The sequence below is a fragment of the Eubalaena glacialis genome, chromosome X (assembly GCF_028564815.1).
Source record: "Eubalaena glacialis isolate mEubGla1 chromosome X, mEubGla1.1.hap2.+ XY, whole genome shotgun sequence".
Taxonomy (NCBI): domain Eukaryota; kingdom Metazoa; phylum Chordata; class Mammalia; order Artiodactyla; family Balaenidae; genus Eubalaena; species Eubalaena glacialis.
Window position 1 is genome coordinate 93611837 of NC_083736.1, and position 24456 is coordinate 93636292.

At 39.1% G+C, this 24456-nt stretch overlaps 1 protein-coding gene across 2 annotated transcripts; it reads left to right on the forward strand.

The window, feature by feature from the left end:
* The first annotated feature begins 257 nt into the window (after window positions 1–257).
* On the forward strand, window positions 258–24340 carry CSTF2 (cleavage stimulation factor subunit 2). 2 transcript variants are annotated; one of them, XM_061177796.1, is made up of 14 exons: window positions 258–330; window positions 1481–1559; window positions 1897–2066; window positions 3118–3254; window positions 3750–3869; window positions 3963–4100; window positions 6444–6567; window positions 10615–10677; window positions 14246–14387; window positions 15176–15351; window positions 15517–15794; window positions 19246–19356; window positions 20438–20563; window positions 22730–24340. In XM_061177796.1, exons 1-13 carry the CDS (start codon window positions 273–275, stop codon window positions 20558–20560), a joined length of 1719 nt encoding a protein of 572 aa, XP_061033779.1. In that variant the 5' UTR covers window positions 258–272; the 3' UTR covers window positions 20561–20563; window positions 22730–24340. The 2 variants fall into 2 exon arrangements, with proteins under 2 accessions (XP_061033779.1, XP_061033780.1); XM_061177797.1 differs by lacking the exons at window positions 14246–14387; window positions 15176–15351.
* Window positions 24341–24456: the final 116 nt, after the last annotated feature.

Below are 24456 nucleotides of genomic sequence, written 5' to 3' on the forward strand. Positions count from 1 at the left end.
TCTACATACTAAAAGCCTTCAAATCAGCCGAGCTCCAGCTCAGAACGAAGTTATTCTCAGGCGTGAGCCCAGCGCGGGTGTAAGCTGTGAGCAGCGCTCTCGTGGACGTAACGCGTGCCGGCTGCTGACGGAATAACGCCGGGGGAGGGACCCTGCGTCCCTCTGGCCCAGGAGTTTCCGGCTCACGCGCCGTACGGAAGCGTGTTCGGCGCTGGGCTCACGCGCCGTACGGAAGTGTGCTCTGGCGCACCGGAAGCCGCTGGAAGAGAGCGATGGCGGGTTTGACTGTAAGAGACCCTGCGGTGGATCGTTCTCTACGTTCGGTGTTCGGTGAGAGGAATTCGGTGGAGCCAAGCATCGGGGAGGGACAGAAAAAGACAGGGATCGGCGAGGAATGCCCCCCTGCACCTCACAAATCTCCGCGGGAGCTGGTAATGGGTCGGGCTTGCAGCTCGACCTGCCTATCCCGTGGGGCGGCCAGCCTGGTGGACTCGTGGGCAAAGTGATGCTCCCCTTCCCCCGAGGTTTCGCAGCCTTTTCACCATGTGGCTGAGGAAGTTAAACCAGCGTTCAGCTTATATGCATTTCTCTTTTCATGAGCTTCAATTATTATCCAGAAGTGAGGGCTCATGGCAACTGTCCCTTACTACTTCTCACCCCCTGTCCCAGAATACAGGTTGTGTGCTGAGGGTATAGATCCTTGTGTCCACTTCCCGCCCTCTCATAAAGGCTTTCATCCTCTGCTTTTTACCCGTTACATTTTAGTTCGTCATTAGTGGTAGCGACTACCCGGCGTCTTAAGGTGGATTGTAAATAAATGAATGAATGAACGACTAAGACCTCATCGAAGAAATTTTAAAGAGGGTGGAGTCTATTCTGAGTAATCTTTTCAGCCAAAATAAGTTGTTTATTTTAAAGTATGTGTGGTGATTTTAAAGCATCTTTTGGAAGGAACATGACAAAACAGTTCAGAATAATTTTTTTTTACGGAAGTATAGTTGAGTTACAACAATTTTTAAACATCCTCCAGTACATTCATGGTCATTCTCCTTTGAGTGCGTGTATATGTAGAAATACGGACATATGAGCCGGCTTTAAAAATTATAATATTGACATTTTTAGTAGTTATTTATAAGACTTAAACACCTTCAGGTAAATACTAATGCCTAAGTATTTATTTTCACCATAGTTAAGGAAAATCTAACACATGTCAGTTAAGTCTGAGAACTGATACTTAGGAGTGCCTACACCTTTTGTGTTTAGTCTAAGTGGTTTATTTCTCTTGTAAATAAAGTCAGCAGACAGGATTGAAATCTTGTCTAAGGGAGTACCCTGGAACCAGGATTGGAGGAACGCTGTATTTGTAACAACTGTATTTGAACCAGTTGTTAAATTTTCAGTGATATATGTAGATACTTTCTCACTAAAGATCTAGGTTACAAACTCAGAATTTTGATATGTTATCTATTTTCTTCCTTAGTGGGGAACATTCCATATGAGGCTACTGAAGAGCAATTAAAGGACATCTTTTCTGAGGTTGGACCTGTTGTTAGTTTCAGGTGAGATCCCCTTTTACCACTTGGTGGAAGTTTCTTTAAAATCACCACAAATTTGGCCCTTAGTAATAATGGCAAGGCTTCTACTGGTGAGTTTTCACATGCATTCTTCTGGTTTGTTTGTAACAGCTTTATTGAGATGTAATTCACATACCATACAATTCACATTCATTTTTACTAAAAGATACATTTTTTTCACTTAAAAAGATGTGTAAAAAATATTTCAGTGAGACAGAGTGATAAGGTTGTCTTACGGTAGATCAAATTAGAACATGGCAATGTTAGTGGGAACCCTGTGTGTATGTAACATTTGTGCCTGACACTTGGTTCTGCTCTCCAGGTTGGTATATGATAGGGAGACAGGAAAGCCAAAAGGTTATGGCTTCTGTGAATACCAAGACCAGGAGACAGCACTTAGTGCCATGCGAAACCTAAATGGGCGTGAATTCAGTGGGAGAGCACTTCGAGTGGACAATGCTGCCAGCGAAAAGAACAAAGAAGAGCTGAAGAGTGAGTATAAACCCAAGCTGTGTGCAACATGAGTTAGTAAAGATGTAACAACGAAGATTTTCCACTTAATGATATGTTTTAGCATCTGCTGAAATGGTTATCAGCCACACAGCTTCTTTACCTGACCTACCTGAGGTGCCTGTATTAGGGAAGTGTGTATCTTTGAGAAATAAGGTAAAGTTGATTTAAGTCCTTCCATTGCCAAGGAGTTGATTTCCAGTTGAAGATGAGTTACAGGTTTACCACGCCATTAGTTATGTTAACTATGTCTGTCATTAGTGTTTGCCACTCCTGTAATTATGTTGCCAGATCTGCAACTGATGGGGATACCGAGGCATTCTCGTGGCTTTTTTCATGAGGTAATAGATCCAGAAATTCCATTTTGAAATTAGAATTTTTCTCTATTTGAAACTTTTGCTTCTGAAATGACTTGTGAAAGGAAATGGATATCCCTAGTCCCTAATTTACGTTAACATTGTTCACCTATACAATCCTGGTCTCAGCTTTCCTTTGAGAGTAGAAAATATACTTTGTCACTTTCCTCCACAGAAATAAAAGACTTGCAAGTCACTTATTTCTTTTCTTTTCTTTTCTTTTTTTAAAATATTTATTTATTTATTTATTTTTAGTCGTGTTGGGTCTTCGTTGCTGCGCATGGGCTTTCTCCGGTTGCACTGAGCGGGGGCTACTCTTCTTTGCAGTGCACAGGCTTCTCATTGTGGTGGCTTCTCTTGTTGTGGAGCACAGGCTCTAGGCACGTGGGCTTCAGTAGTTGTGGCACGTGGGCTCAGTAGTTGTGGCACACGGGCTTAGCTGCTCTGTGGCATGTGGGATCTTCCCAGACCAGGGATTGAACCCGTGTCTCCTGCATTGGCAGGCGGATTCTTAACCACTGCGCCACCAGGGAAGTCCTGCAAGTCACTTATTTCTAAGCTCCAGAAAATTTAAAGTTATCAACAGGTCCTTACAGCAACCCTGGAAAGTAGATACTTGAAATGATTTAGCTCTTTAATTTGCCTCCTTAATGTTTTTGTACTTTCTTCCCAATCAGGCCTTGGCACTGGTGCCCCTGTCATTGAGTCACCTTATGGAGAGACCATCAGTCCTGAGGATGCCCCTGAGTCCATTAGCAAAGCAGTTGCCAGTCTTCCACCAGAGCAGATGTTTGAGCTGATGAAACAAATGAAGGTAAGAGGAGGCATTAGGTTATGGAAAATCATAGCATATCAACTCTTCAAGGAGTCATTGATGTTAATGGAAATTAACATTGAGTTAATGGAAATGATTTCCTGAGCTCAAATAGAAAGTGTGCCTGTTGACCAACATTTCTTGCACCTTCAGTATTCCATATGTGCACAGTGTATTGTATATTTTGTACAAAGAGCTTTCCATTTTTTGTACACAAACACACCTACACAATCTGGCAGGGTTTTTGTGGCCCATAGATATCAAATGTAGATGTTAAAATGTGGCTTTTTTCCTAAATGGTGGTATTATGGTATTTGAAATGCCTCTTCCTTCTCTTGCCTGCCATGACCAAGATTTTGTGTGCTATGTAAAAACTGATAATAGCTTTAAAAGCTTCTTGAATGTTACATTTCTCAGATGGGAATAGCTCTAAATCACTGTCAATTTCTGAGTAATAAGTTTTGAACCTGATGATGAATCTGTTTATCTTCACAGCTCTGTGTCCAGAATAGTCCTCAGGAAGCACGAAACATGTTGCTTCAGAACCCTCAACTGGCTTATGCTTTGCTACAAGCCCAGGTAGTGATGAGAATTGTGGATCCAGAAATTGCCTTGGTGAGTGCTTCTGGTTCTTTTATGGAAATACTAGGGTAAACCTTGAGTGGGGTAGAAACAGACAGCTCATAGATTTGTCTTTTCACTTTTTAGAAAATTCTGCATCGCCAGACAAATATCCCAACACTGATTGCAGGCAACCCTCAGACAGTCCACAACGCCGGACCTGGCTCAGGATCCAATGTGTCGATGAACCAGCAGAATCCTCAGGCCCCTCAGGCCCAGTCTTTGGTAGGACTTTATCCCTTAACATTTTTAACTGCCTTGAAAATGTCATTTTCATTTTAGGAGGATATATTGGAAGAAGAATGGTGAGCAGCCAGAGATGATAATTTCAGTTTCCAGGCATAAAAGCAGTTAACAGGGTTGCAGAGTACATGACATCTGAATGAATACAGATTTAGTGCCAAGTTTGTAAAACAGAGATCCTTCCTTTAGGCCCTTTTTTTATAAGCTGATTTTGTGTGTATGTGCATGTGTGGCACTGTGGTTGGCACTTTGTTATTCCATATACATTATCTCATTTAATACTTAGAGCGGTTGTATGAGGTCAGCACTCTTCATATCTCCATTCTTACCGATGAAAAAAGTAAAGATTATTTTCCAAGTGTGACACAAAACCCTGAAGCCATGAAAAATTGGTATATTTGAAAACTGAAAAATTTCTGTACGGAGAAAAAGAAATAAACACCAAAGACAAATGACAAATTGGGAAAAAGTATTTGCCACACACGTGATGGACAGCAGGCTGATTACCTAAGGGCCGTTAGTCATATTCAAGAATGTTTATTGCCACATTTTAATAGTGAAAAATTGGAAACATCCTAAATGTACAGCAATGGAAGAATGGAGAAAATGTGGTATATTTATCCAATGAAATACTCTACAACAGTTAAATAAACTACATGTGTCACCGTGAATGACTTTCAAAAATGTAGTTTCATATAGCAGTTAAGATGAACTAGGATACATGGTATCAACACAGGTAACTCAAAAACATAATGCCATACAGAAGTGAAAATAAGTGAATGTGGAAATATTTCCAAAATACAAGATGTATGTGTCTGTACATATCCCAAGAACATGTTGAGTGAGTTGCAAAGAATATGTTTAGTATGTAATGGTTTACATAAAATTTCGAAACATCTGTAAGAATTCTTAAGTGGTTGTCTAAGAAGGGGATACAGGATGCAATGGGGAAGACCATACAGGAGATTTCAATTATATATGTGATTTGTTTCCTAAGCTGTATGGTTATTTTATTCTCTATACAACTTATATGTCTGAAATTTTTCATATTAAAAAACACCTCCTATAAATTAGTAAGAAAATTACCAATAACCCAGTAGAAAACTATGCAATGGACATGAACAGTTCATGAGAATGGAAATACAAATATATATTAAATGTATGAAAAGTATTCAACCTCAAAATAAGATAAATGTGAATGAGTACAATAAGCTATCGTTTTTCACCTGTTAGATTGGCAGAGGTAAACAACTTGGATGGCTCATACAAAAGTTATGGTGAGGGTCAGCAAACATCTTCTAAATAGCCAAATAGTAAATATTTTTTGGCTTTGCAGGCCGTGGAATTTGTCTTAACTACTCAGCTCTGCCATTGGAGTGTGAAATGAACCACAGACAGTACATAAACAAATGTGCATGATTGTGTTCCAGTGAAACTATTTATGAAACCAAGCAGTGAGCCAGATTTGCCCCATGGGTCATAGTTTACCATCCCCTGCTCTGATTCAATAAATACTTTTTCAGAAATAGAAAGGAAATAAGGTCCAGAGAGGTTAACTGCTCCAAAAATAACAATCTAAGTGGCAAATCCAGTATCTGAACCTGGTTCTGTCTGACATCATAGCCTGTTTTCTCTTAACCACCTCACTATACAGTTTCCTCTTTTCTATTCTAGAGTTTTGTTTGTGTTCTCTGAGAATATATGTGATTTTTAAAATATTTATATATATCTTAGTTTTTATTTTTCTATTCCAAGGGACTGCTCAGTTCTTTTGGGAATACACAAATGAAAACATAACATTCCCTTTTTCTCCAGGAGCTTTAATGTAGCATTAGAAAAATTTTACATCCCCCTCCCAACTAGAATTATTTCTGAGGACAGCGATGAGAAAAGATTGGTCAAAGAAAATTTTTCATCTTAAAAATGTAGACTACCAGCAGTTCTGTTTTTTTTTTTTTAAAGTCCTCATTTCTTTCTTCTTGCATTCAAGGCACTTTTTTTTTAAACTTTTACTGCCAGGCCCTCGTCTCTAAGTCAACAAATAGGTGCTATATATGGCCTCACCACACAGATAAGACTTGTCAATCTCTGCTTTTATAATATGGTCTGTCGTAATCGTGTTCTGTGTAACCAGGCTCATTGCATGTATTGCAGCTTCTGTTCAAAGTGTGTTATAAATCTAATGCTGCATGAGACATGCTGTCAGAAAAGGGTATTTGGTAGAATATTTGGGGGTGTCAATTTGAAGAGTTCTTTAAGGTCATAGACTTTGTGTGTTGAGTCTTCACAGAGGCATATACATACTCTGGTTTTTCTCTTGGTCAGAGTGGAATGCATGTCAATGGCGCACCTCCTCTGATGCAAGCTTCTCTGCAGGCTGGAGTTGCAGCACCAGGGCAGATACCAGCCACTGTAACAGGACCTGGGCCTGGTTCCTTAGCTCCTGGAGGTACGTTTTCATTTAGAATTTTCACCGTTTTGGTATTTTGCTAGAGTTTTGTTATAGCAAATGGCATAGTGTAGCCAAATTATTATGTGGCAACGAGATCTTGATATTAAATTAATGTATAGCTAGGCAGTATATATCCTAGGTGGAAGAAATAGTTGATTTCTTATATACACATCCTATATGTCTGATTATGAGAGCAGAGGAAAGAACAGTAAATTGGAAAAGTACAGTAAAATTCCAAGTTAACGAGGGGAAAAATAGAATGAATGGAAACTAGACCAAGCCAGCAAATAGAAAAGGAAATGACATTGTGAAGTAAGTAATAATAAACATAGAGTTAAGGTAGAAGGAATAAAATCTCATATAGTCATTATTCTGCTAAATGTGAATGGACTGAATTCTCCCACTAAAAGCCAGACTGTCAGATTAGGTTAAAAAGTACATGCGGGAAAAAAACCAGAAGCAAAATGCCTGGTCACATTTGTTATTATATGTAACAAACATAACATTGGATTTCATGAAATATAATTAGACCAAACAACAAAAGGAAAAAAGAATTCTAAAAACTAATATGTTCACTAAAATTGTGTATATAGGAATTAATATTACGCTTGTAGCTTTTCGTCATTTAACAATCATAACTTAAAAAGTTATGGGTGAAATAAGTGATTCCTCATATAAAACACCAGTATGAACATATGATGTGTATCAGTATTTAAAGTTTTTTGTACAACAAACTCACTTCTTGTTAATTTATCTAATCTGGGTTAGATTGACTACAACACAACTAATGGGCAATAATTTGGCCTTAAATTGTTCTGGTTTATAGAGAAACCAGTCTAAAGAGCTAAGTTGACAGAGAATGGGAGAAGGGATTTTCAAATAAATTTCAGCAAACTCACGATTTTCACTTATCCTATAGAGTTACCATTAAACTTAAATTATCTTTCATTGAAAGAAATAGATTCTGTGTTTTATACATTTTTTGGTGTTATAGGTACCTAGCTTACCTTAAAATATCACAAGTTGTAATGTGGTCCTACTACACATGACAAGTGTGCAACCCATGACATATGCAGCTCATTACATGAGTTGAAAAACACCCAAACTGGTCTATACCCTGTTCAGTGAGACAAGTACATGTCATGCACTTGGATGTCACAGCAATGTCAAGTTGCTATAAAAGTGTCTACTCTCCATTTCTGTAGTTAACAGTCACGAACTGTTAACATACAGTGTGGATCATTGTCATCTGTAGACCACACTTTGACAAAAAAATCTGTAGACAAAAAATAAGTAAGGATGTTGAGAAATAAAATAATGGAATCAATAAGCTTGATTTAATATAGAGAGGGAGCCTTATATCTTTTGATTGGAGAATATACTCCCCCCCATTAAAAAATGACCTTGTACTTAGCCATAAAATAAAAACAAATTTTAAAATGTAGAGATTTTACAGGCTGCATTCTCTGTTTATAAGCCAATAAAGTTAGAAATAAATAATTAAAAGGTGACTGGAAAAAACCTTTACTTGTAAAGTTAAGGAACATATTCTTGGTAATCCTTGAATTAAAGAGGAAATAAAAAGAAATTTATAAATTATCTAAATGACAACAAAAAGTAGTATACTTCATACAAAAAAGTGCAGGAAATAGTGAAAGAAGTACTTAAACGAAAATGAATACCCTTAAGTGCCTTATTAAAGAATAAAGGAACTCTGCTAGTTCTAAAGTATAAGAAAAATAATTTTTTAAAAAAACCAAGGTACCAAGAAGAGGGAATTAATAAATACAAAAGTTGAAAGTAAGTGTAAAAGGAACTTAAATAATTGAATTTTCAAGTGATTTTTTTATGCGTTTCTAGCATTTATAGTTCTGAAGTTATTGAAACTTAAAACTTCGCTACAATTTTTGAGATACCCTGTACGAAGCTCTTTGGCAGTTGATGAGAAGGGGGAACAAACTAGTAGAAAAGTAGGCAAAGGAAATGAGTAGGCACTTTATAGAAGAGCACATCATAGAAGAGCAAATCCAAATGGCAACAAAAACATTCATTTATATTCAGGGGATTTCAAATTAAATAATGAGATTTCACTTTACTTAAACCCATCATACTAGCAAAAGTTTCAGAGATGACACTTAATATTGGTGGGGAGAGTGGTAGTATACATTGCTGGTGGAAATGTGAAGTTTTTCAGCCTTTTAAGAAAGTAGTCTCACATTAAAAATTCATATACACTTTGACCCACCAATTCCACTTCTGGGAAGCTAGTCCATATAGATAAAAGTGCCATTATGTGATAGTGTAGTATGATAAATTACCTATGTTGCCTTCTGCCATTGCTTTCCTCAGATCCTAAATTTTTGTATTGTTTTGATGAGTGGTCTGAATAAATCATAGAATGTTATGGCTAGAAGAGAGCTTTGAAATCATTTAGACCTCAAATGTTAGTGTGTATTAGCATCACCTGAAGGGCTTATTAAAACACAGATTGCTGGTCTCCACACCCAGACTTTCCAATTCAGCAGGTCTGAGGTAGGGCCCGGAGCTTTGCAGTTCTGACAAGTCTCTGGTGATGCTGATGCTGCTGGTCTGCGGACCACATTCTGAGAAAACACTGTTTAGATAAACTCGTTCACTTTACAGATGAGGAAGCCTGAGGGTATGTTAATTTTATCAAATCAGTTGTTCAAAATGACAATTACTTAGTAGCATTGGTAGGGCTAGCACAGACTCAGGTTCTTAATTCATGGCTCTTTGGTGCCTGGCATGTTAAATGGGATAAGAGAATGTGACATGTATTGTACTTGGGTATTTTAGGTGAGTATTAATGAACTGCAAACAGTTCAGCTTGTCTTTTCTCCCCACTCGCAGCATATATTGTTCCTTTGAGGAAAACAGAATTATTGCTATGTGGGAAGGACCAGACAAGGACTTATGGTACATGTTTAGTCTTTGTATAGCAATCATACCCCCGCTGGTTAGAGTAGACCTGTCATCCTCAACACTATTAGACCCAGTGGCTCCTTTTTGTAACATATCTTGCAGTGACCCTTTATTATCCTGAAATGAAATGCACAGGTGACATAGCATACTTAACATGGCTTCCAAAAAAAATCAGTATAGTTACCCTAACTATAATATAAAGGAGAAGTAAAAGGAAATTAATTTATAGTAAAAGAATATTATAAATACGCAAGTATTCAAGCACAACTACACTAGAAAACAATAAATAGCAGTCAGATGCTTGCACCAATACTATAAAAGTAAAAGACAGACCCAGGTATGTTGTTTTGGCAATTCAGATACCACAAGGACTGTTGACATTGATGATGTGATTTTCTGAATGGTGAAAATGAAAACTCTTGGTAAAGTTCTTAACAAAACAAGATACAATACCCATAATTTACTCAGTAATTGCATTCTTGGAAAATTCATTGTGTGTTTGTGTGTGTGTGTGTGTGTAAAAACTGGGCAAAGAAGTGCTTTGTTTACAAATAAAACAGACAAGTTTTAAGTTCAGATGACTATAAAAAGGTTTCCATTTGTGTGAATGTTTAGCAAGACGTTTGAAAGTTTTGCAAGACGGGTAATCCTTGATTTTGCGGAACTGTCTCATACGTTGCAGGACATCTAGTATCCCTGTTGGCTTCTCATAAAATGCCAGGCGTGCCCCCACAAATCTTTGTCACAGCTGCAACAGTATACCCACCCATTTACAAAGTACACTGGAAACAGTAGTGCCTCCTGTGGGAGGAGGTACGTGGGTAAGTGCCGTTGTTCTATATTACAGAACTCCCTGCCAAGGTTTTGGTAACCAGTGAGATTACGAATTCTTCTTTAACTCACTTTTCTGTCACCAAAGGCTAAAGTACAGTGACAAACTCCATCTTCTGTATAACTGCATTGTTTAGTGGTAGTTATGATCTTCCTTTATAGGTTTCTGCTTGTGGGGCAGAAAGAGGAAATTTGTTAACTCAGCCACTGTCCAAATTTTTTCCCCACTGTCCTAATTACTGTTTTTCTTTCCTGCCCTTTATCTTCTAGGAGGAATGCAGGCCCAGGTTGGAATGCCAGGAAGTGGACCAGTGTCCATGGAGCGGGGACAAGGTAAATAAATATTAATGTCCGATTAATGTGGACTAGACTTGGAAATGTTCTATATCTGCACTATCTGATATGGCAGCCACTAACCACATGTGGCTATTCAAATATTAAATTAATTAAATTGAATTAAATTGAAATTAGGTAAAATGTAAAACTCAGTTCCTCATTCACAGTAGCCACATTCTGAGTGCTCAGTCGCCGCGTGTGGCTAGTGGATACCATACTGGATATTGCAGATATAGAACACTTCCATCATGGCAGAAAATTCTGTTGGGCAGCACTGTCTCGACTTCTATCTAGTGATTCAGAGCCCAGCTCTACAAGAATTGATGATGAAGCAAATGGATCCTTTGTTTCTATTTAATTTATGTCGCCTTTTCCTGATAGTTTAATGCCTCTACTTACATGTTCTCACTCCCTCTATGGAGATCTGAGTAAGGAATTTTAATTATGACCATGTAATATGTGACTGGGTATGTGGAAGACTAAATTTCAACCCCAGAGAAAACTGGGAGGGGGTCAAAGATCTGTGAAGCCTGCTTGGTAAGTGTATGTTATACTGTGGCAGTAACACTGGATACCACAGTGGCAGCCGCTCCAAAATGTCCACGTTATTTCTCTATGTTACTGGAGTTTGAAGAAAAGAAAATGCAGTGATTCGGTTGAAACCAACATCAGGAAGAGAGAGAGTGAGAAAACAGAAGGAACTAACAGTAAAACTGAGTGCATCCTATAGGCCATGCACTTTAATTTTCATAAACAACCTTGTGAGTTAGGTGGCAGCACCTCAGTTTTCAGGTGAAGAGCTGGAAGCTCAGAGTTCTGAGTTACTTCCTCAAGGGGACATGGTAAGTAAATACTGGTATCTGAGTAACGTGGCCTGGGCTTGGTGCATTTGTCTTCTTTTCCAGCTAATAAGTGGCAGAGCTAAGATTCCAAAGTCTCTGACTCTGAAATCTATCCTCTTTCTGTCAATCACGCTGCTTCTGTTTCCTTCCAATGTCTTCTGTTCTTATTCATTGTGTCCTTGTGATGAGAAAGAACTGCTTTGGACAAGTGTAGGGAAGCTTAAGTTACTTCTTATTAGCATATGGTCTATAAGTAAAACCCATTAAAAAAAAACTTTTTTAAATTTATTTATTTTGGCCACGCCATGTGGCTTGCAGGATCTTAGTTCCCCAACCAGGGATTGAACCTGGGCCACGGCAATGAAAGTGCTGAGTCCTAACCACTGGACTGCCAGGGAATTCCCCAAAACCCTTTTTTTTTTAAAGCAAAATACTAAGATATAGGCCTATGCACTGTACTCCTTGTCTATGGTTTGTATACTGATATTGGTTGCTCAAGTGACAGAGCTAATAATCTTGTCAGGCAATTGACAGTGGAACAAGCTCTTCGTCCAGACACCTCATCTGAGCAGACCATGCTTTTATGCTGTTGTGCCCCACCCCCCTTGGCCGCTATCAGTAGATCGTGTATGTGCCCCAAAGTATTTTTGCAGTAGTGAGAAGGAATTAGAAGTTTCAGTCATACCTCTACCTCTCCCCCAGCCATCAATAAATCAAACTTTGTTTAATACACACTTCCACAAGACATCTTCCTTCTTTTTTTTTTTTTTTTTAATTTATTTTTGGCTGTGTTGGGTCTTCTTTGCTGCGCGTGGACTTTTCTCTAGTTGCTGTTGTCTTCGTTGTGGTGCACGGGCTTCTCATTGCAGAGGCTTCTCTTGTAGTGGAGCACGGGCTCTAGGCACGTGGGCTTCAGTAGTTGTGGCTCGCGGGCTCTAGAGCGCAGGCTCAGTAGTTGTGGTGCACAGGCTTAGTTGCTCCACAGAATGTGGGATCTTCCCGGACCAGGGCTCGAACCCATGTCCCCTGCATTGGCAGGTGGATTCTTAACCACTGCGCCACCAGGGAAGCCCGACATCTTCCTTCTTGATACAGTTATCTTCACCTTTCTGGTCAAAAATTAACAAAGGGAAATGACTTGAGTTTTGAAGGTATATCAAGGATGTCTTCATGAAGAGACAAAATGAGACTTTTCTTTTATACTTTTCCTTTAGTACCCAGCAGAGGAAGCAAGAATCTTTCATTTGTACCCAGTTTGTCATTCTTTTCCTGCAATCCATGCTTCTTTTACACATTTGTAATGTTGAAAAGAGACAATGAGATGTTTAAGAAGAGACTTCTTCTTGCCTTCTGCCACCTTTGTTTAGTGTTGGCGCCCTTGTCATCTTATTAGTCTTTATTTGCTGATGTCATGGTGTTTGTTTATCAAAAACTTACAGTGGCAGAGTACTTCTTGAGGAGTAATATTCTCTTTCTTTGTCTAAAGTTCATTCACTGCATTTCCCCATTTGATAGCAGAAATTTTTGTGCTTTAAATTATGACAAAAATAATACTGTGCCACTTCTGTTAATGGGCTTTTCCAGAATAAATCTTGCCTTCCAGATTCAGTGCAATTTCTTTCATTTTTTGCTTATGAAAATATGTTTACCTTCTTTGCCTAACTGGAGTTTCAGAAGCATCCTTTTTATATTTTGTTTCTCTTTTTCATAGTATCATAAGATTTAAGGGGAATCCTAGTAGGAGAGGTGTAAATTGAAAGTGGCTGGTTATTCCTGCCCAAATAAAATCAGTGGCCCACACGTTTTACCTTAGGAAGCAATCTCATCAAAGCAGAACAGTTTCAGATCCCAAAGAAGCTCATATAGTTTAGGAAGATTTTGTAGCCCAGGGCAAGCTAATGAACTCTTGGCTCTTTAACTTATATGTGTAAATCTCCAGTGTCTGTGTGCCTCTGCGTGTGTGTGCAAGCTATTTTAAGTGTCTGTTCTTTCTCCTTTTGAACTTACTGCTCACCTAGGAACCCTACAGCACTCGCCCGTGGGACCCACCGGGCCTGCATCAATTGAGCGAGTTCAAGGTACCCATTGTATCTGCGGGTTTCCTTTTGCTTGTGGTGTTCAGGGTGGGACGTTGAGAGGTCAAGGGCTGCTTGGCAGTCATCCTCACGTTCGGAACCCAAAAGGGTAGTGTTTTGGTTTTTTGTTTTTTCATTTTTTCCTTTTGGGGCCACAAGCCTAAGATTGCCCTCTTCACACAGGGCAGAGAACATGGATGATATGGGCATCTGTCTGAGGCTGTACTCCCTCCCTACTGGTGTCAGGAGGCTTGGATGGAATAGCAGTCTGTAAGAAGACAGCAGGTTCTTGCAGAGCCATGGCAGTGTTCACATATGCCAAGACCCTACCTCTCTTCTATGACTCTGGTCCTTGAACTAAGATTGATTATAAGCAAAACCAGGAGCCTAAGTTTCTTCAGGTTGCAGTGCTAGGCCTTGGCAGGTTGCTCCCCAGTTTGTTCTTTACATAATTCCATCCATACCTCTGACATGGAACAGATACTGCCTACACCCTGCTTCTGTTCTTGAGCTGCAAGAGAAGTCTGTTGTGGTGAGGTTTCACCCACTCTAAGGGGTCTGAACTATGTTGTCAGTGGTATATAGAGTCATTTCTTCTTGCCTTACATGTCCTTCACAGCAGTACCTCCCCGTTTGTTTCCCTGTCAGTGCCGATGCAAGACCCCAGAGCAGCTATGCAGCGTGGGCCCTTGCCTGCCAACGTCCCAACTCCTCGAGGTCTGTTGGGAGACGCTCCAAATGACCCACGCGGAGGCACTTTACTTTCTGTAACTGGAGAGGTAGAGCCTAGGTAAGCTCTGACACAGAAGGAAAAGACTGGAGGAATCAGAATTTCCCCTTGCTTTGAGAACAAAGTCTTTTCATACCAGTTGTGCCTGTTTGCTTACTTCAAAAGATAAATAAATATTCATGGCCACTGTCCAAGATGAAGCACTTCCTGGGCAGAACTATGCAGTTGAGTATGTCATTTTGAACTAACCATTGCTACTCCATCCTCAGAAATTGGAAATTCTAGCACACATGTCTAAACAGGAAAAACTTATATTGCTTATTGTTAGTAGTAGTACTAATAATAGCAATAATAATAATAATTGATATTAGTGGGGATTATGCCTCTCAATCTGCTCTGAGTACTTTACTGAGATCATCTCACTAAATCCACACAACAGCCCTGTGAGATTGATACTGATATCAGTCCCATGTTACAGATGAAGAAACTGAGGCTTAGAGAAGTTAAGCAAATGTGCCCAAGATCACACAGCTAATAAATGATAGGGCCTAGATTTGAACCCATACAATAACCCATGTTCTTAAGCACCCTACTGCGTATTCATTATATATAATGGATATCCATTCATTCCTCCTTAATTTGAGTGCCCTGACCAAATACGAAATTCTAGAATACATGGATTTACATCTTGATAGCTTTTCTTTGACCTGTTTTGTGTTATTCTCTTAACATTTGTAGACTGATGTTTGCATCAGCTCTTTATCTAATTTTACTGATCTTCTGGTTGACACTTTTTTCTTATTGTTTTGTTCTGTTTTGAAATATAACATTTTTTTTTCCATCTCTAGAGGTTACCTGGGACCACCTCATCAGGGTCCGCCCATGCACCATGTCCCTGGCCATGACAGCCGTGGCCCACCCCCACATGAGATGCGGGGAGGGCCATTAGCTGAGCCCAGACCTCTAATGGCAGAGCCAAGAGGACCCATGCTAGATCAGAGGGGTCCACCATTGGATGGCAGAGGTGAGGGGAAACCACGTCACAAGGCTGACTGGTAGTTGTGGGCTCATGATGAACGTGCTGTCTTAGGCTCCAGTCTGGGATGCAGAATGCTTTATTTGATTGTTGGTTATTCTTGCAGTAAAGGTGGGTAGCTACCCAATGGTTTTCTTGCAACTGTTTTTATAGGTGGAAGAGATCCCCGAGGCATAGATGCACGAGGGATGGAGGCAAGAGGATTAGATGCTAGAGGATTGGAAGCCCGTGCGATGGAGGCCCGTGCAATGGAGGCTCGTGCGATGGAGGCCCGTGCAATGGAGGCCCGTGCAATGGAAGTCAGAGGGATGGAGGCCAGAAACATGGATACAAGGGGCCCAGTCCCAGGCCCTAGAGGCCCTATACCTAGTGGAATCCAGGGTCCCAGTCCAATTAACATGGGGACAGTTGGCCCCCAGGGATCCAGACAGGTATATGTAACACTCACTTCTCACTTCTATGTGAAATCTTGATCTATTCAGGAATTGATTATTGAGGCTGATTATTACTGCTTTCTGACTTGGGTTGTTTTCTCAGCTCTTTGGGGAAGATTAGAATCTCCCTTCCTTTAGTTTCTCTGTTCCTTAGGGTGGTGGTTTTCTGACTACCAGGATTATAGTCCAAAAGTGTAACCTTGTCCCACAATTTCAAATTCCATTCAGAGCAGAATCCCTGATTTTAGGGGATAGAGAGCACATCAGTAGAATCTAGGCATGGATAATTTGAAAAATCTCGCCCAAATGATTCAAATGTATAACCCTAAGAACCACTGCATTAGAGCATATGAAGATCTATTAGTGGTCATTTAGCTGATCTTAGGTTTGCAGAAATCTATTTTAATTTACTTTCATCACATAGCCTAAAGTGAACAGTGGAGTTGAAAGGCAATTTACTAATGCTTGTCTTAAAAGCTGTGCAACTAAATTCTTATCTCTTCTTTCTCTTTATTTGGCTTTCTCCAGCTATGTGTAATGGTGGTCTATGATTGTCTATGTGTTCTCATCTCCATCCTTTTTACCCTCCAGTTGGTTGTGGGGAGGTAGTACATGTGTATCTTCCCTCTGAGTTTGGTTTGTTTTGTTTTGTTTTTCCACTAACACCTTCGTTTCACTCTAGCCCTTCCACCTTCATTTTTCCTCAATGTGACTTCCTCCTTCCTCTATGTACTTCTTTATCTCTTCTCTCTTCCATATGCTTCTGTGCCTTACTTCCCCTTGTGTGTGTGTGTGTATGCACAAGAGAGAGAACTGTATTGTCAGAGCTGGAATGGAACATGTCAGTCACCCAGTTCTCTCATTTTATAGGTTTGGAAACTGAGACCCAAGAATTCAGGTGACTTATCCAAATTCACACAACTAAAAAGTGGCAGAGCAAGGAATAGAACCCACTATTTTTTCCGCTATGCTACTCTGTCTTGTTATCTGCACATTGTATATGTGTGTCTATCCCTCCTCTCTAATATGAAATATGAATATGTTGTTTTCTGGTATGTGTAGGAAAAAACTTTTCTATTGTTTTTCAAGTTTCACTTTAAAAAAAAGTGTTTGTGGGCTTTGATTTTTATCATACCCTCTATGGTCAGTAGCCTCATAATAAAAATGGGTATTATACTTTCAGTCAGTCATTCAACACATATTTATTGAGCACCTGCTATGTACCAGACAGAGCTATAGATACTGGGGATATAGCAGTGTGAACAAAACGAAGTCCTGCTCCCATGGAGCTTATATTCTAGTGGGGAGATAAAAAATAACTACATGATGTCCTTATATAGTTCTGTCAATAATTCTTTGGAGAAAGATGTCGAAAATAATGGTTGGAAGACCATTTATCAATAATTTCTTGCTCCTTTATCTGCTAGTACTCGAACTCATTACTCTAATATTACGTTTATTATAGTTTTCATTAGTAGATTCTATAAAGCCAATTAGATCTGAGGTAGAGAAAATAAAAATTTTATCTTCAAACTTTTTAAAAATTATTTAATATGTTTACTTATAAATAAATATATAAAATACATTCACTCATGTACAAAAGATACACAGTAAGAACCTCAGTTCCTCCTCATACCTGTCTCCCTTGTGACCCCCATCTCCTATAGAAAATCACTTTTATTATAATGTATCTTTCTAGCAAATAAGAATATATATTCTTATTTTTGCAAATATGAATATACATGTATTCTTACTTTTTCCTCCTTTCACTGTTCTGCACCTTGTTTTTTAACCTAACAATATGTCCTTAACTCATAATTTTAAATCAAATTTTGAAATTAACTTCAGTCCACCTTGTTGGAAACTTGTTGGTAAAAGACTTATTACTACTAGGGTGATTATATAACTTACTATCCAAACAGGGACACATTTGAGAGTGCTGTTAGTAATTACTGTGGGGCAGAAGCTTAAACTGGGACTGTCTTAGCAAACCTGGATATGTGGTCAGCTGTATTATTACTTGAGAGCCTAGAACAGGCTCTTCTGGAAACTTTAAATGGCCATTATTAAATGGTTAGATCACATTACAGTACCTCAAATTAATATTGACTGAAGCTTCAAAAAGGTTATTCTCATCGATTTTTCAGGTCTGTAACAGCTCATTAAGGTTCAGACTGGTCTCCGGATTCAGTATTGATAAAGAACAGAAAGTGATAATATTCTAGCAACCTGTACAAAGCTGTACTAATGCTTCATGTCTCTGGTGTCTTTGGGAAATTAGTTAATACATCCAAATGAATGTTCCAGATAATAGAATTATTCAACCAAGTTTTTAAACTATTTTAATGAAAAATCATTTATAAAGTGTACTATACTTCCTTCTCTTCTTAAACAGGATACAAAAAATTATTTTGATCATTTTTGATTACTCAGGGTCATCATTAAATGTACCCATTATTGTATAGGCTATAATAGAAAGCATAGCATCTCCTGTTTTGGTTTCTGGTATCCTTCACTGTCAGTTTGTCACCTGGCTCTTCACATTGCTGTCATGATATCTGCTCCTAATGGTTTATCCACATTTCTTTCATGCTTTGCTGCTTCTCATCTGCTGGGGAAGCAGGTAACATGTTTGTTAACAATTTGTATTTAATAAGAGTACCACCTAAGCTCTGGGTGAATGCCTGAGTGTGAACATAAATCCAGCATAGGGACCTTTTAACAGTTATTCTAGGTGCTCTGAGGCCTTTTCCTTGGGTTCTGGTTGTCTTCCAAAACATTGAACCCGTCGAAGATCTTAAGTACCAGTAAGCATGATATAACTGCACTTTGTTAACTCAGGTCAGTCGTGTTTCTTGGTCTGTATTTAACAGAAAGCAACTGCTGCATATTCTCTGAGGAAAGTTATAAAAAGCAAATGTTGGGCTAATAGTAGTCCTTTCCCTGGAGGCCTTCCCATCTCCTTTCTGCCTCTGCCCTTATGATCATCTCTGCCTTACTTGTGGGATAGGGCCTGTGTCTGATTGAACTAGAGGTAGGCGGTATCCCTGTGAATGTAGCTTCCCCAGTGGACCAGCATACATTATTCTAGAATCTGTCGGCTTTCGTTTCTGTTTCCACTGTGTGCTAGTTTCTAGAATGCTCTCAGTTTCCGCTGTGCTTATGTGGCTGAATTTTGCTTGATTTGATGGTATCCACTTGTGCCGTGTCATACTTGTTGATGATGCTGGAGCTATTGTAAGAAATTTGTCAACTTGCTAGTTGATCTCTGGCTAAACCCTGCCTTCTGCTGATGCTAACAGTAGGAAATGATCTTCAGAGTCATTAATTTGCTTTTTTAACTCATATCCACAATCAGATATTTTTTCACATTGCTGTTATTACTGGCTTCTGGTTACCTAAATGAGAAGTACCGAAAATCTCTCTTCATCTCTCTCTGTGCACATAGGTCCCAGTCATGCAGGGAGCGGGCATGCAAGGAGCGAGCATTCAGGGTGGAGGCCAGCCTGGTGGCTTTAGTCCTGGCCAGAACCAAGTCACTCCGCAGGACCATGAGAAGGTAAGTAATGCTGTCCAGCTGCCTCCATATGCACGAGTCTTTTGGAGTCCTCTTTTCACAGTCACCATGTGGAGGTCCTGGGTCTTCAGAGTCCCTTTGGAAGTGATGTTTTTACTCTTAGAACTCTTTATGATCTTGTCACCTGAAAATCTGTGGGCTTGGTCCTAAAATTCTTAAATGGATATATGTGAATGGCAGCTTATCGTACATTTCGACTCATCTGCCAGTAGATTTTTTGTGTGCAGGCCTGATTGACCTGGAAATCCAAATCCCTTTCTTCCTCCCTTTTTTACCTTATCCCTAAAAACAATAGCAGATTCCCCATGAGCATATCTTTCTGTTTCTATATTTGACCATCGTAGGGAGCTCATATCTGATGGAAAGGCTAAAACTTGTGAAAAGGAGAAACTTTTTTTAAAATTTATTTTATTTTTGGCTGCATTGGGACTTCGTTGCTGTGCGCGGGCTTTCTCTAGTTGCGCGAGCGAGGGCTACTCTTCGTTGTGGTGCATGGGCTTCTCATAGCGGTGGCTTCTCTTGTTGTGGAACACGGGCTCTAAGCACGTGGGCTTCAGTAGTTGTGGCACGCAGGCTCAGTAGTTGTGGCTCGCGGGCTCTAGAGCACAGGCTCAGTAGTTGTGGCACACGGGCTTAGTTGCTCTGCAGCATATGGGATCTTCCCGGACCGGGGCTCGAACCCATGGCCCCTGCATTGGCAGGCGGATTCTTAACCACTGCACCACCAGGGAAGTCCCAGGAGAAACTTTTAAAGCAGGATTAAAAACTGTAGACTTCCCAGGGCTCACAGGTGTCACCTTAGTCTGTAAGAATTTGGGGTTCATGAGGGTGTCTGTTTTGAGTCTTCTGATCTTAGGCATTGTACTTGTGTTTTTCATTGTGCCTTTTCTCACCAGCTGGTTTTGGTTTTTTCTTTGGTTTGGTTTGATTTTTTTTTTTTTTTTGGCCTTCTGTTTTTTGTGTGTGAACTGTCCTTCCTCTATCCTTCCTTTTTGGACAGAAGCTGGTGGTGTTTTTTTAGCTGCCATCATTAAAACTCACTACCTTTTTTTCCTCTGCACAGGCTGCTTTGATCATGCAGGTTCTTCAATTAACTGCAGACCAGATCGCCATGCTGCCTCCTGAGCAGAGGCAGAGTATCCTGATCTTAAAGGAACAAATACAGAAATCTACTGGAGCACCTTAAAAGGTGAGCAGACTTACCCTGCCTGAGTCAGACAAGCTCCTCGTGCATTTGGGATATATACTTTCAGGCTTAACCAACAGGACTCTTCAAGGCCTGCACTCCTCTTGGCTAGACCCTTCACCCTTCAGTAGCTCAGTCCCTATCATGACAGGGGAAGGCAATAGGCATTTGTTCAGTTATTGAATGGATTGTAATCTAATTTAACCTTTCTTTCCTAATGACAAAAGTGACATATGATCAATTTAACCAAATTAATCAAATACAGAAATGTAGAAAGTTCAGGGTAAAAGCTCTGCCCTCTCAATCTCATTCCCTAGACATAATCCCTAAATATAGTTTGATCGTATATTCCTCCAGAATCAGTCGTTATTTTATTCCAAAATAAAATAACATAAATAAAATAAATAAAATATTTCCCCATCAAAATGAAGAAAATACAAACCATTTCAATAAAACGTATAAGCATTCAGTTTCCAGTATTTATTTTACATTGAATACTTTGAGGTTAAACTATTACAGCACATAATTTAAGGTAGTGAATGTCCACCATCGCCATCAGTCCCTGTACATTTCAGAGGTTGCTGTACACTGCTGCCCTTATTTTTCTTGCTCATCAGTCAGGTAAAAAGGAACATAGTCATGTGACCTAACTTGATTACATGTATTGGCGTCTCTTTTTAAAAAATTTTTCCCCAACATCTTGTATTTCATAAACAATTCTGCTTTCTAAGAACAGTTTAAAATGTACATTGTCCCAATATCAGTTGGAATATCACATTTTGAATTTCTGCTTTTTATTCCATCTTTATTATAATTCCCATCCATGTATTATCATATGGCAGTGAACTCATTTACACTAACTAGCAGTCTTTACTAAATATATTGTATTTTAATCCATATTTGTAATGTTGTTAAAACATCCAAACTGGAAATATGCATTATATCTGTATCTAGACTTTAAATGACTGAACTTTAATGGGAAGCTGTCATAGATGGATGGAGTAGACTTTCAGTATGACCAGCACTTTTAGTCCAGATACCCAAGGCATTCTATTTTCTTCAGTAAAAGTATAGACTATTGTAGACCTATAAAAGTATAGACCTGTTATATTCAGAGGAATAGATATATAAAAAAAAAACAACTATTCCTCTCTTTTACTTTTTCTAATGTATTTATGCCAGAGAAGGCATTCCCTGCAATGTGAGGAAATTATGTTTTGGGATAGTAGAGGTAAAAATGTTTCTGAAAGTTCTTTCATTGTGTATTCTTGCTTATAAGATATCTCATTTTAAAGCCTTGCACATAAACCACAGGGCAAGGTTTTTTGTTTTATCTTTTATTTTGAGATAATTAAAAATTCACAGGAAGTTGGGAAAGTACTACAAAGAGCCTCGTGTACCCTTCCCCTAGCTTCCCGCAATAACATCTTGGGAAGCTGTTGTACACATACCTTTTTGGTTTATAGTGCAAAAGGAAGAAATTGACTTTGGTACCTTACCGTTAACTAGACTACAGACCTTATTCACCTTTTACCATTTTTACTAAACCTGCATTAATATGTGTGTGTGTGTGTATGTGTGTGTGTGTACGCACACGTAGTTCTGTGCAGTTCTGTGTATGTAGTTCTATGCAGGGAAGGTTTTAATGTGTATTTGCTGGTCTTTGTGCATACTGTAGCCGAGATGTTGGCTCTCCCTCCGTCCTATACCTTGCTCATTGTGATCCAGCTCTGCTGTCACTGACAGGCTTATGTACCATTACCATCAGGTCAGTGGTTCTCAACCAGAGGCAGTTTTGCCCCCTACACGACATTTGGAAATGTCTGGAGACATTTTTGGTTATCACAGCTTTAGGGGGTATGGTGTGCTACTGGCTTTCAGTGGGTGGAGACCCGAGGTACTGCTAAACATCCTGTAATGCACAGGACATCCCCCAATAACAAAGAGTTCTCTGGCCCTAAATGTCAGTAGTGTTGAGGTTGAGAAACTCCGCTGTAAGGGATGATTACTTTGGGGAAGCAAGAGGCAGACACCTTAGGGATCTGTCCCTGGTGATTTGCTCATATGTGTAGCCTCCCTCCCCCACCTTTAATTTTTTTTTTTCCTGATGCTTGGGGAAGAGAACTTTGTCTCCACTTCTGATGGCTTTCTCCCAACTTTTCCTTACAGGTTTTCAAAACTACCTGGCGACAAATCTGGAAATTAATTCCATAACTTTGTTGAAATGTTGCAAAAAGATGGATACTTCATCCTAACCCTTGAATGACTCAAATTGGTGCCAGGTGGAGGACTCCCATCACCTTCTCTCAGAACAAAATCAGTTCATTCTGTTGTCTTAGTTTGTATGTTTTCTGTGACTTGAAATAAACTTTGAACACAATTTTAGTATACTGCAAATTGATATACATGACCTTTTTGCTTTTAAAAGGGTGAAACCTTACATGTGTTTTCTACCCTTACTGCAGTATTGTACTTTAATATTATGTTGCCATAGCTCTGTTTTTCTTTTTAAGTTAACCATTTATTCTTCTTGATGATATTTGAGAATTTCTCAGAAACAGTGTTTTCTGGAACTTAGTTTTTGCTTAGTTTGCTTCCAACAGGAATAATATTTGCCCTTTGAGAGCTTGCTAGAACTTCTGAGTCTACTGGGAGACAATAGCATGTGCTTAGAGCTGTAAAATGGTCAGAAGGCCAACAATGCAAAGAGCCTACCTAGGAGAGCAGTGTATTTAGTTTAGAAAAATCCAAATATCAAAATGTATTTTTTGGTCAGTACCAAGTCTATTCACACGCATAGTTCAGAGTTAAGACAAAGATGATGTATGATCACTGGTTTGAGTGTGTCAACAACACAAGAGACTGTTGACATTTTCTTGTCTGTTTTAAAACTCTTCAGTCTGGGTAGTCAACCTTAAAAGTTAAGAAAGCCACTAATTTTTCACATGTTCAAGGTGAAATAAACACTGAACAGAAATCAAACAAACAAAATACATTTCATCCTGCCTTCTAAATAATTACTAACCTACAGCCCTACCCAGTAACCAAATTTATTCTAGGAAACTAAAACATAGACACTCTAAAACTTTTACATTTTTCTCATTTATTTTAAGGGGACCAAATGTAGAGCATAAGCTGTCAGATTGCCCATTAGGCCTGCCCCTGCCTGCTTCCTTTCAAATAGGTGTGAACATAATCAGTGCCACTGGCTCTAACCTATTGCTCTTCCAGCCTAGTATTCTCTCTCTCATAGTGGCATTAAGGAGAAACATGATTTCTCTCCATCAGGCCAACCTCAAGAGGTTAAGAGGTGCCTTAATAATTAGTAAAGTTCTACTGGAACTACTCCTGAGCCTATTTATGTTCTCAGAGTCCTAGCCTCTGGGTTAGGATTATGGTCAAGTGAATTAAAAGCCTGCCATAGGCTTAGAGAATGTAATAGCATATTGCTTACCTGTGAAGCAAAAGAATGCAAAGATAATCAACTTTATGAGAGACATTAAAATTGAGGGATTTTCTACTCTGATATATAAACATTTACTGCAACAAAAATTTGCTGAATAAGATACTTGATATTACAACCTAGGAAGAAAAACTTGCTCAAAACAACTGAGGAGCTTTCTGGGTATCTTGCTCATCCCCAGTTCAGGCTTAGATGTTGATTATGTGTAGGATTTATTATCATTACCTTTTCTGCCTACTTCCATGAACATTCTAGGCCTTGATATGTTGTTGATTTTAGCAGCAGTCATATCTTGAAGTGTCAATATATTTAGACATTAAGACCAAGAGTACAGCCTTTCTCCTTAGGAACTCATTATAAGTTTCAAGAACACTAAGATTCCAAATCAGACTCACTGAAGATCAAATTATAATTTGGTCAGCAGTTGTCTAGT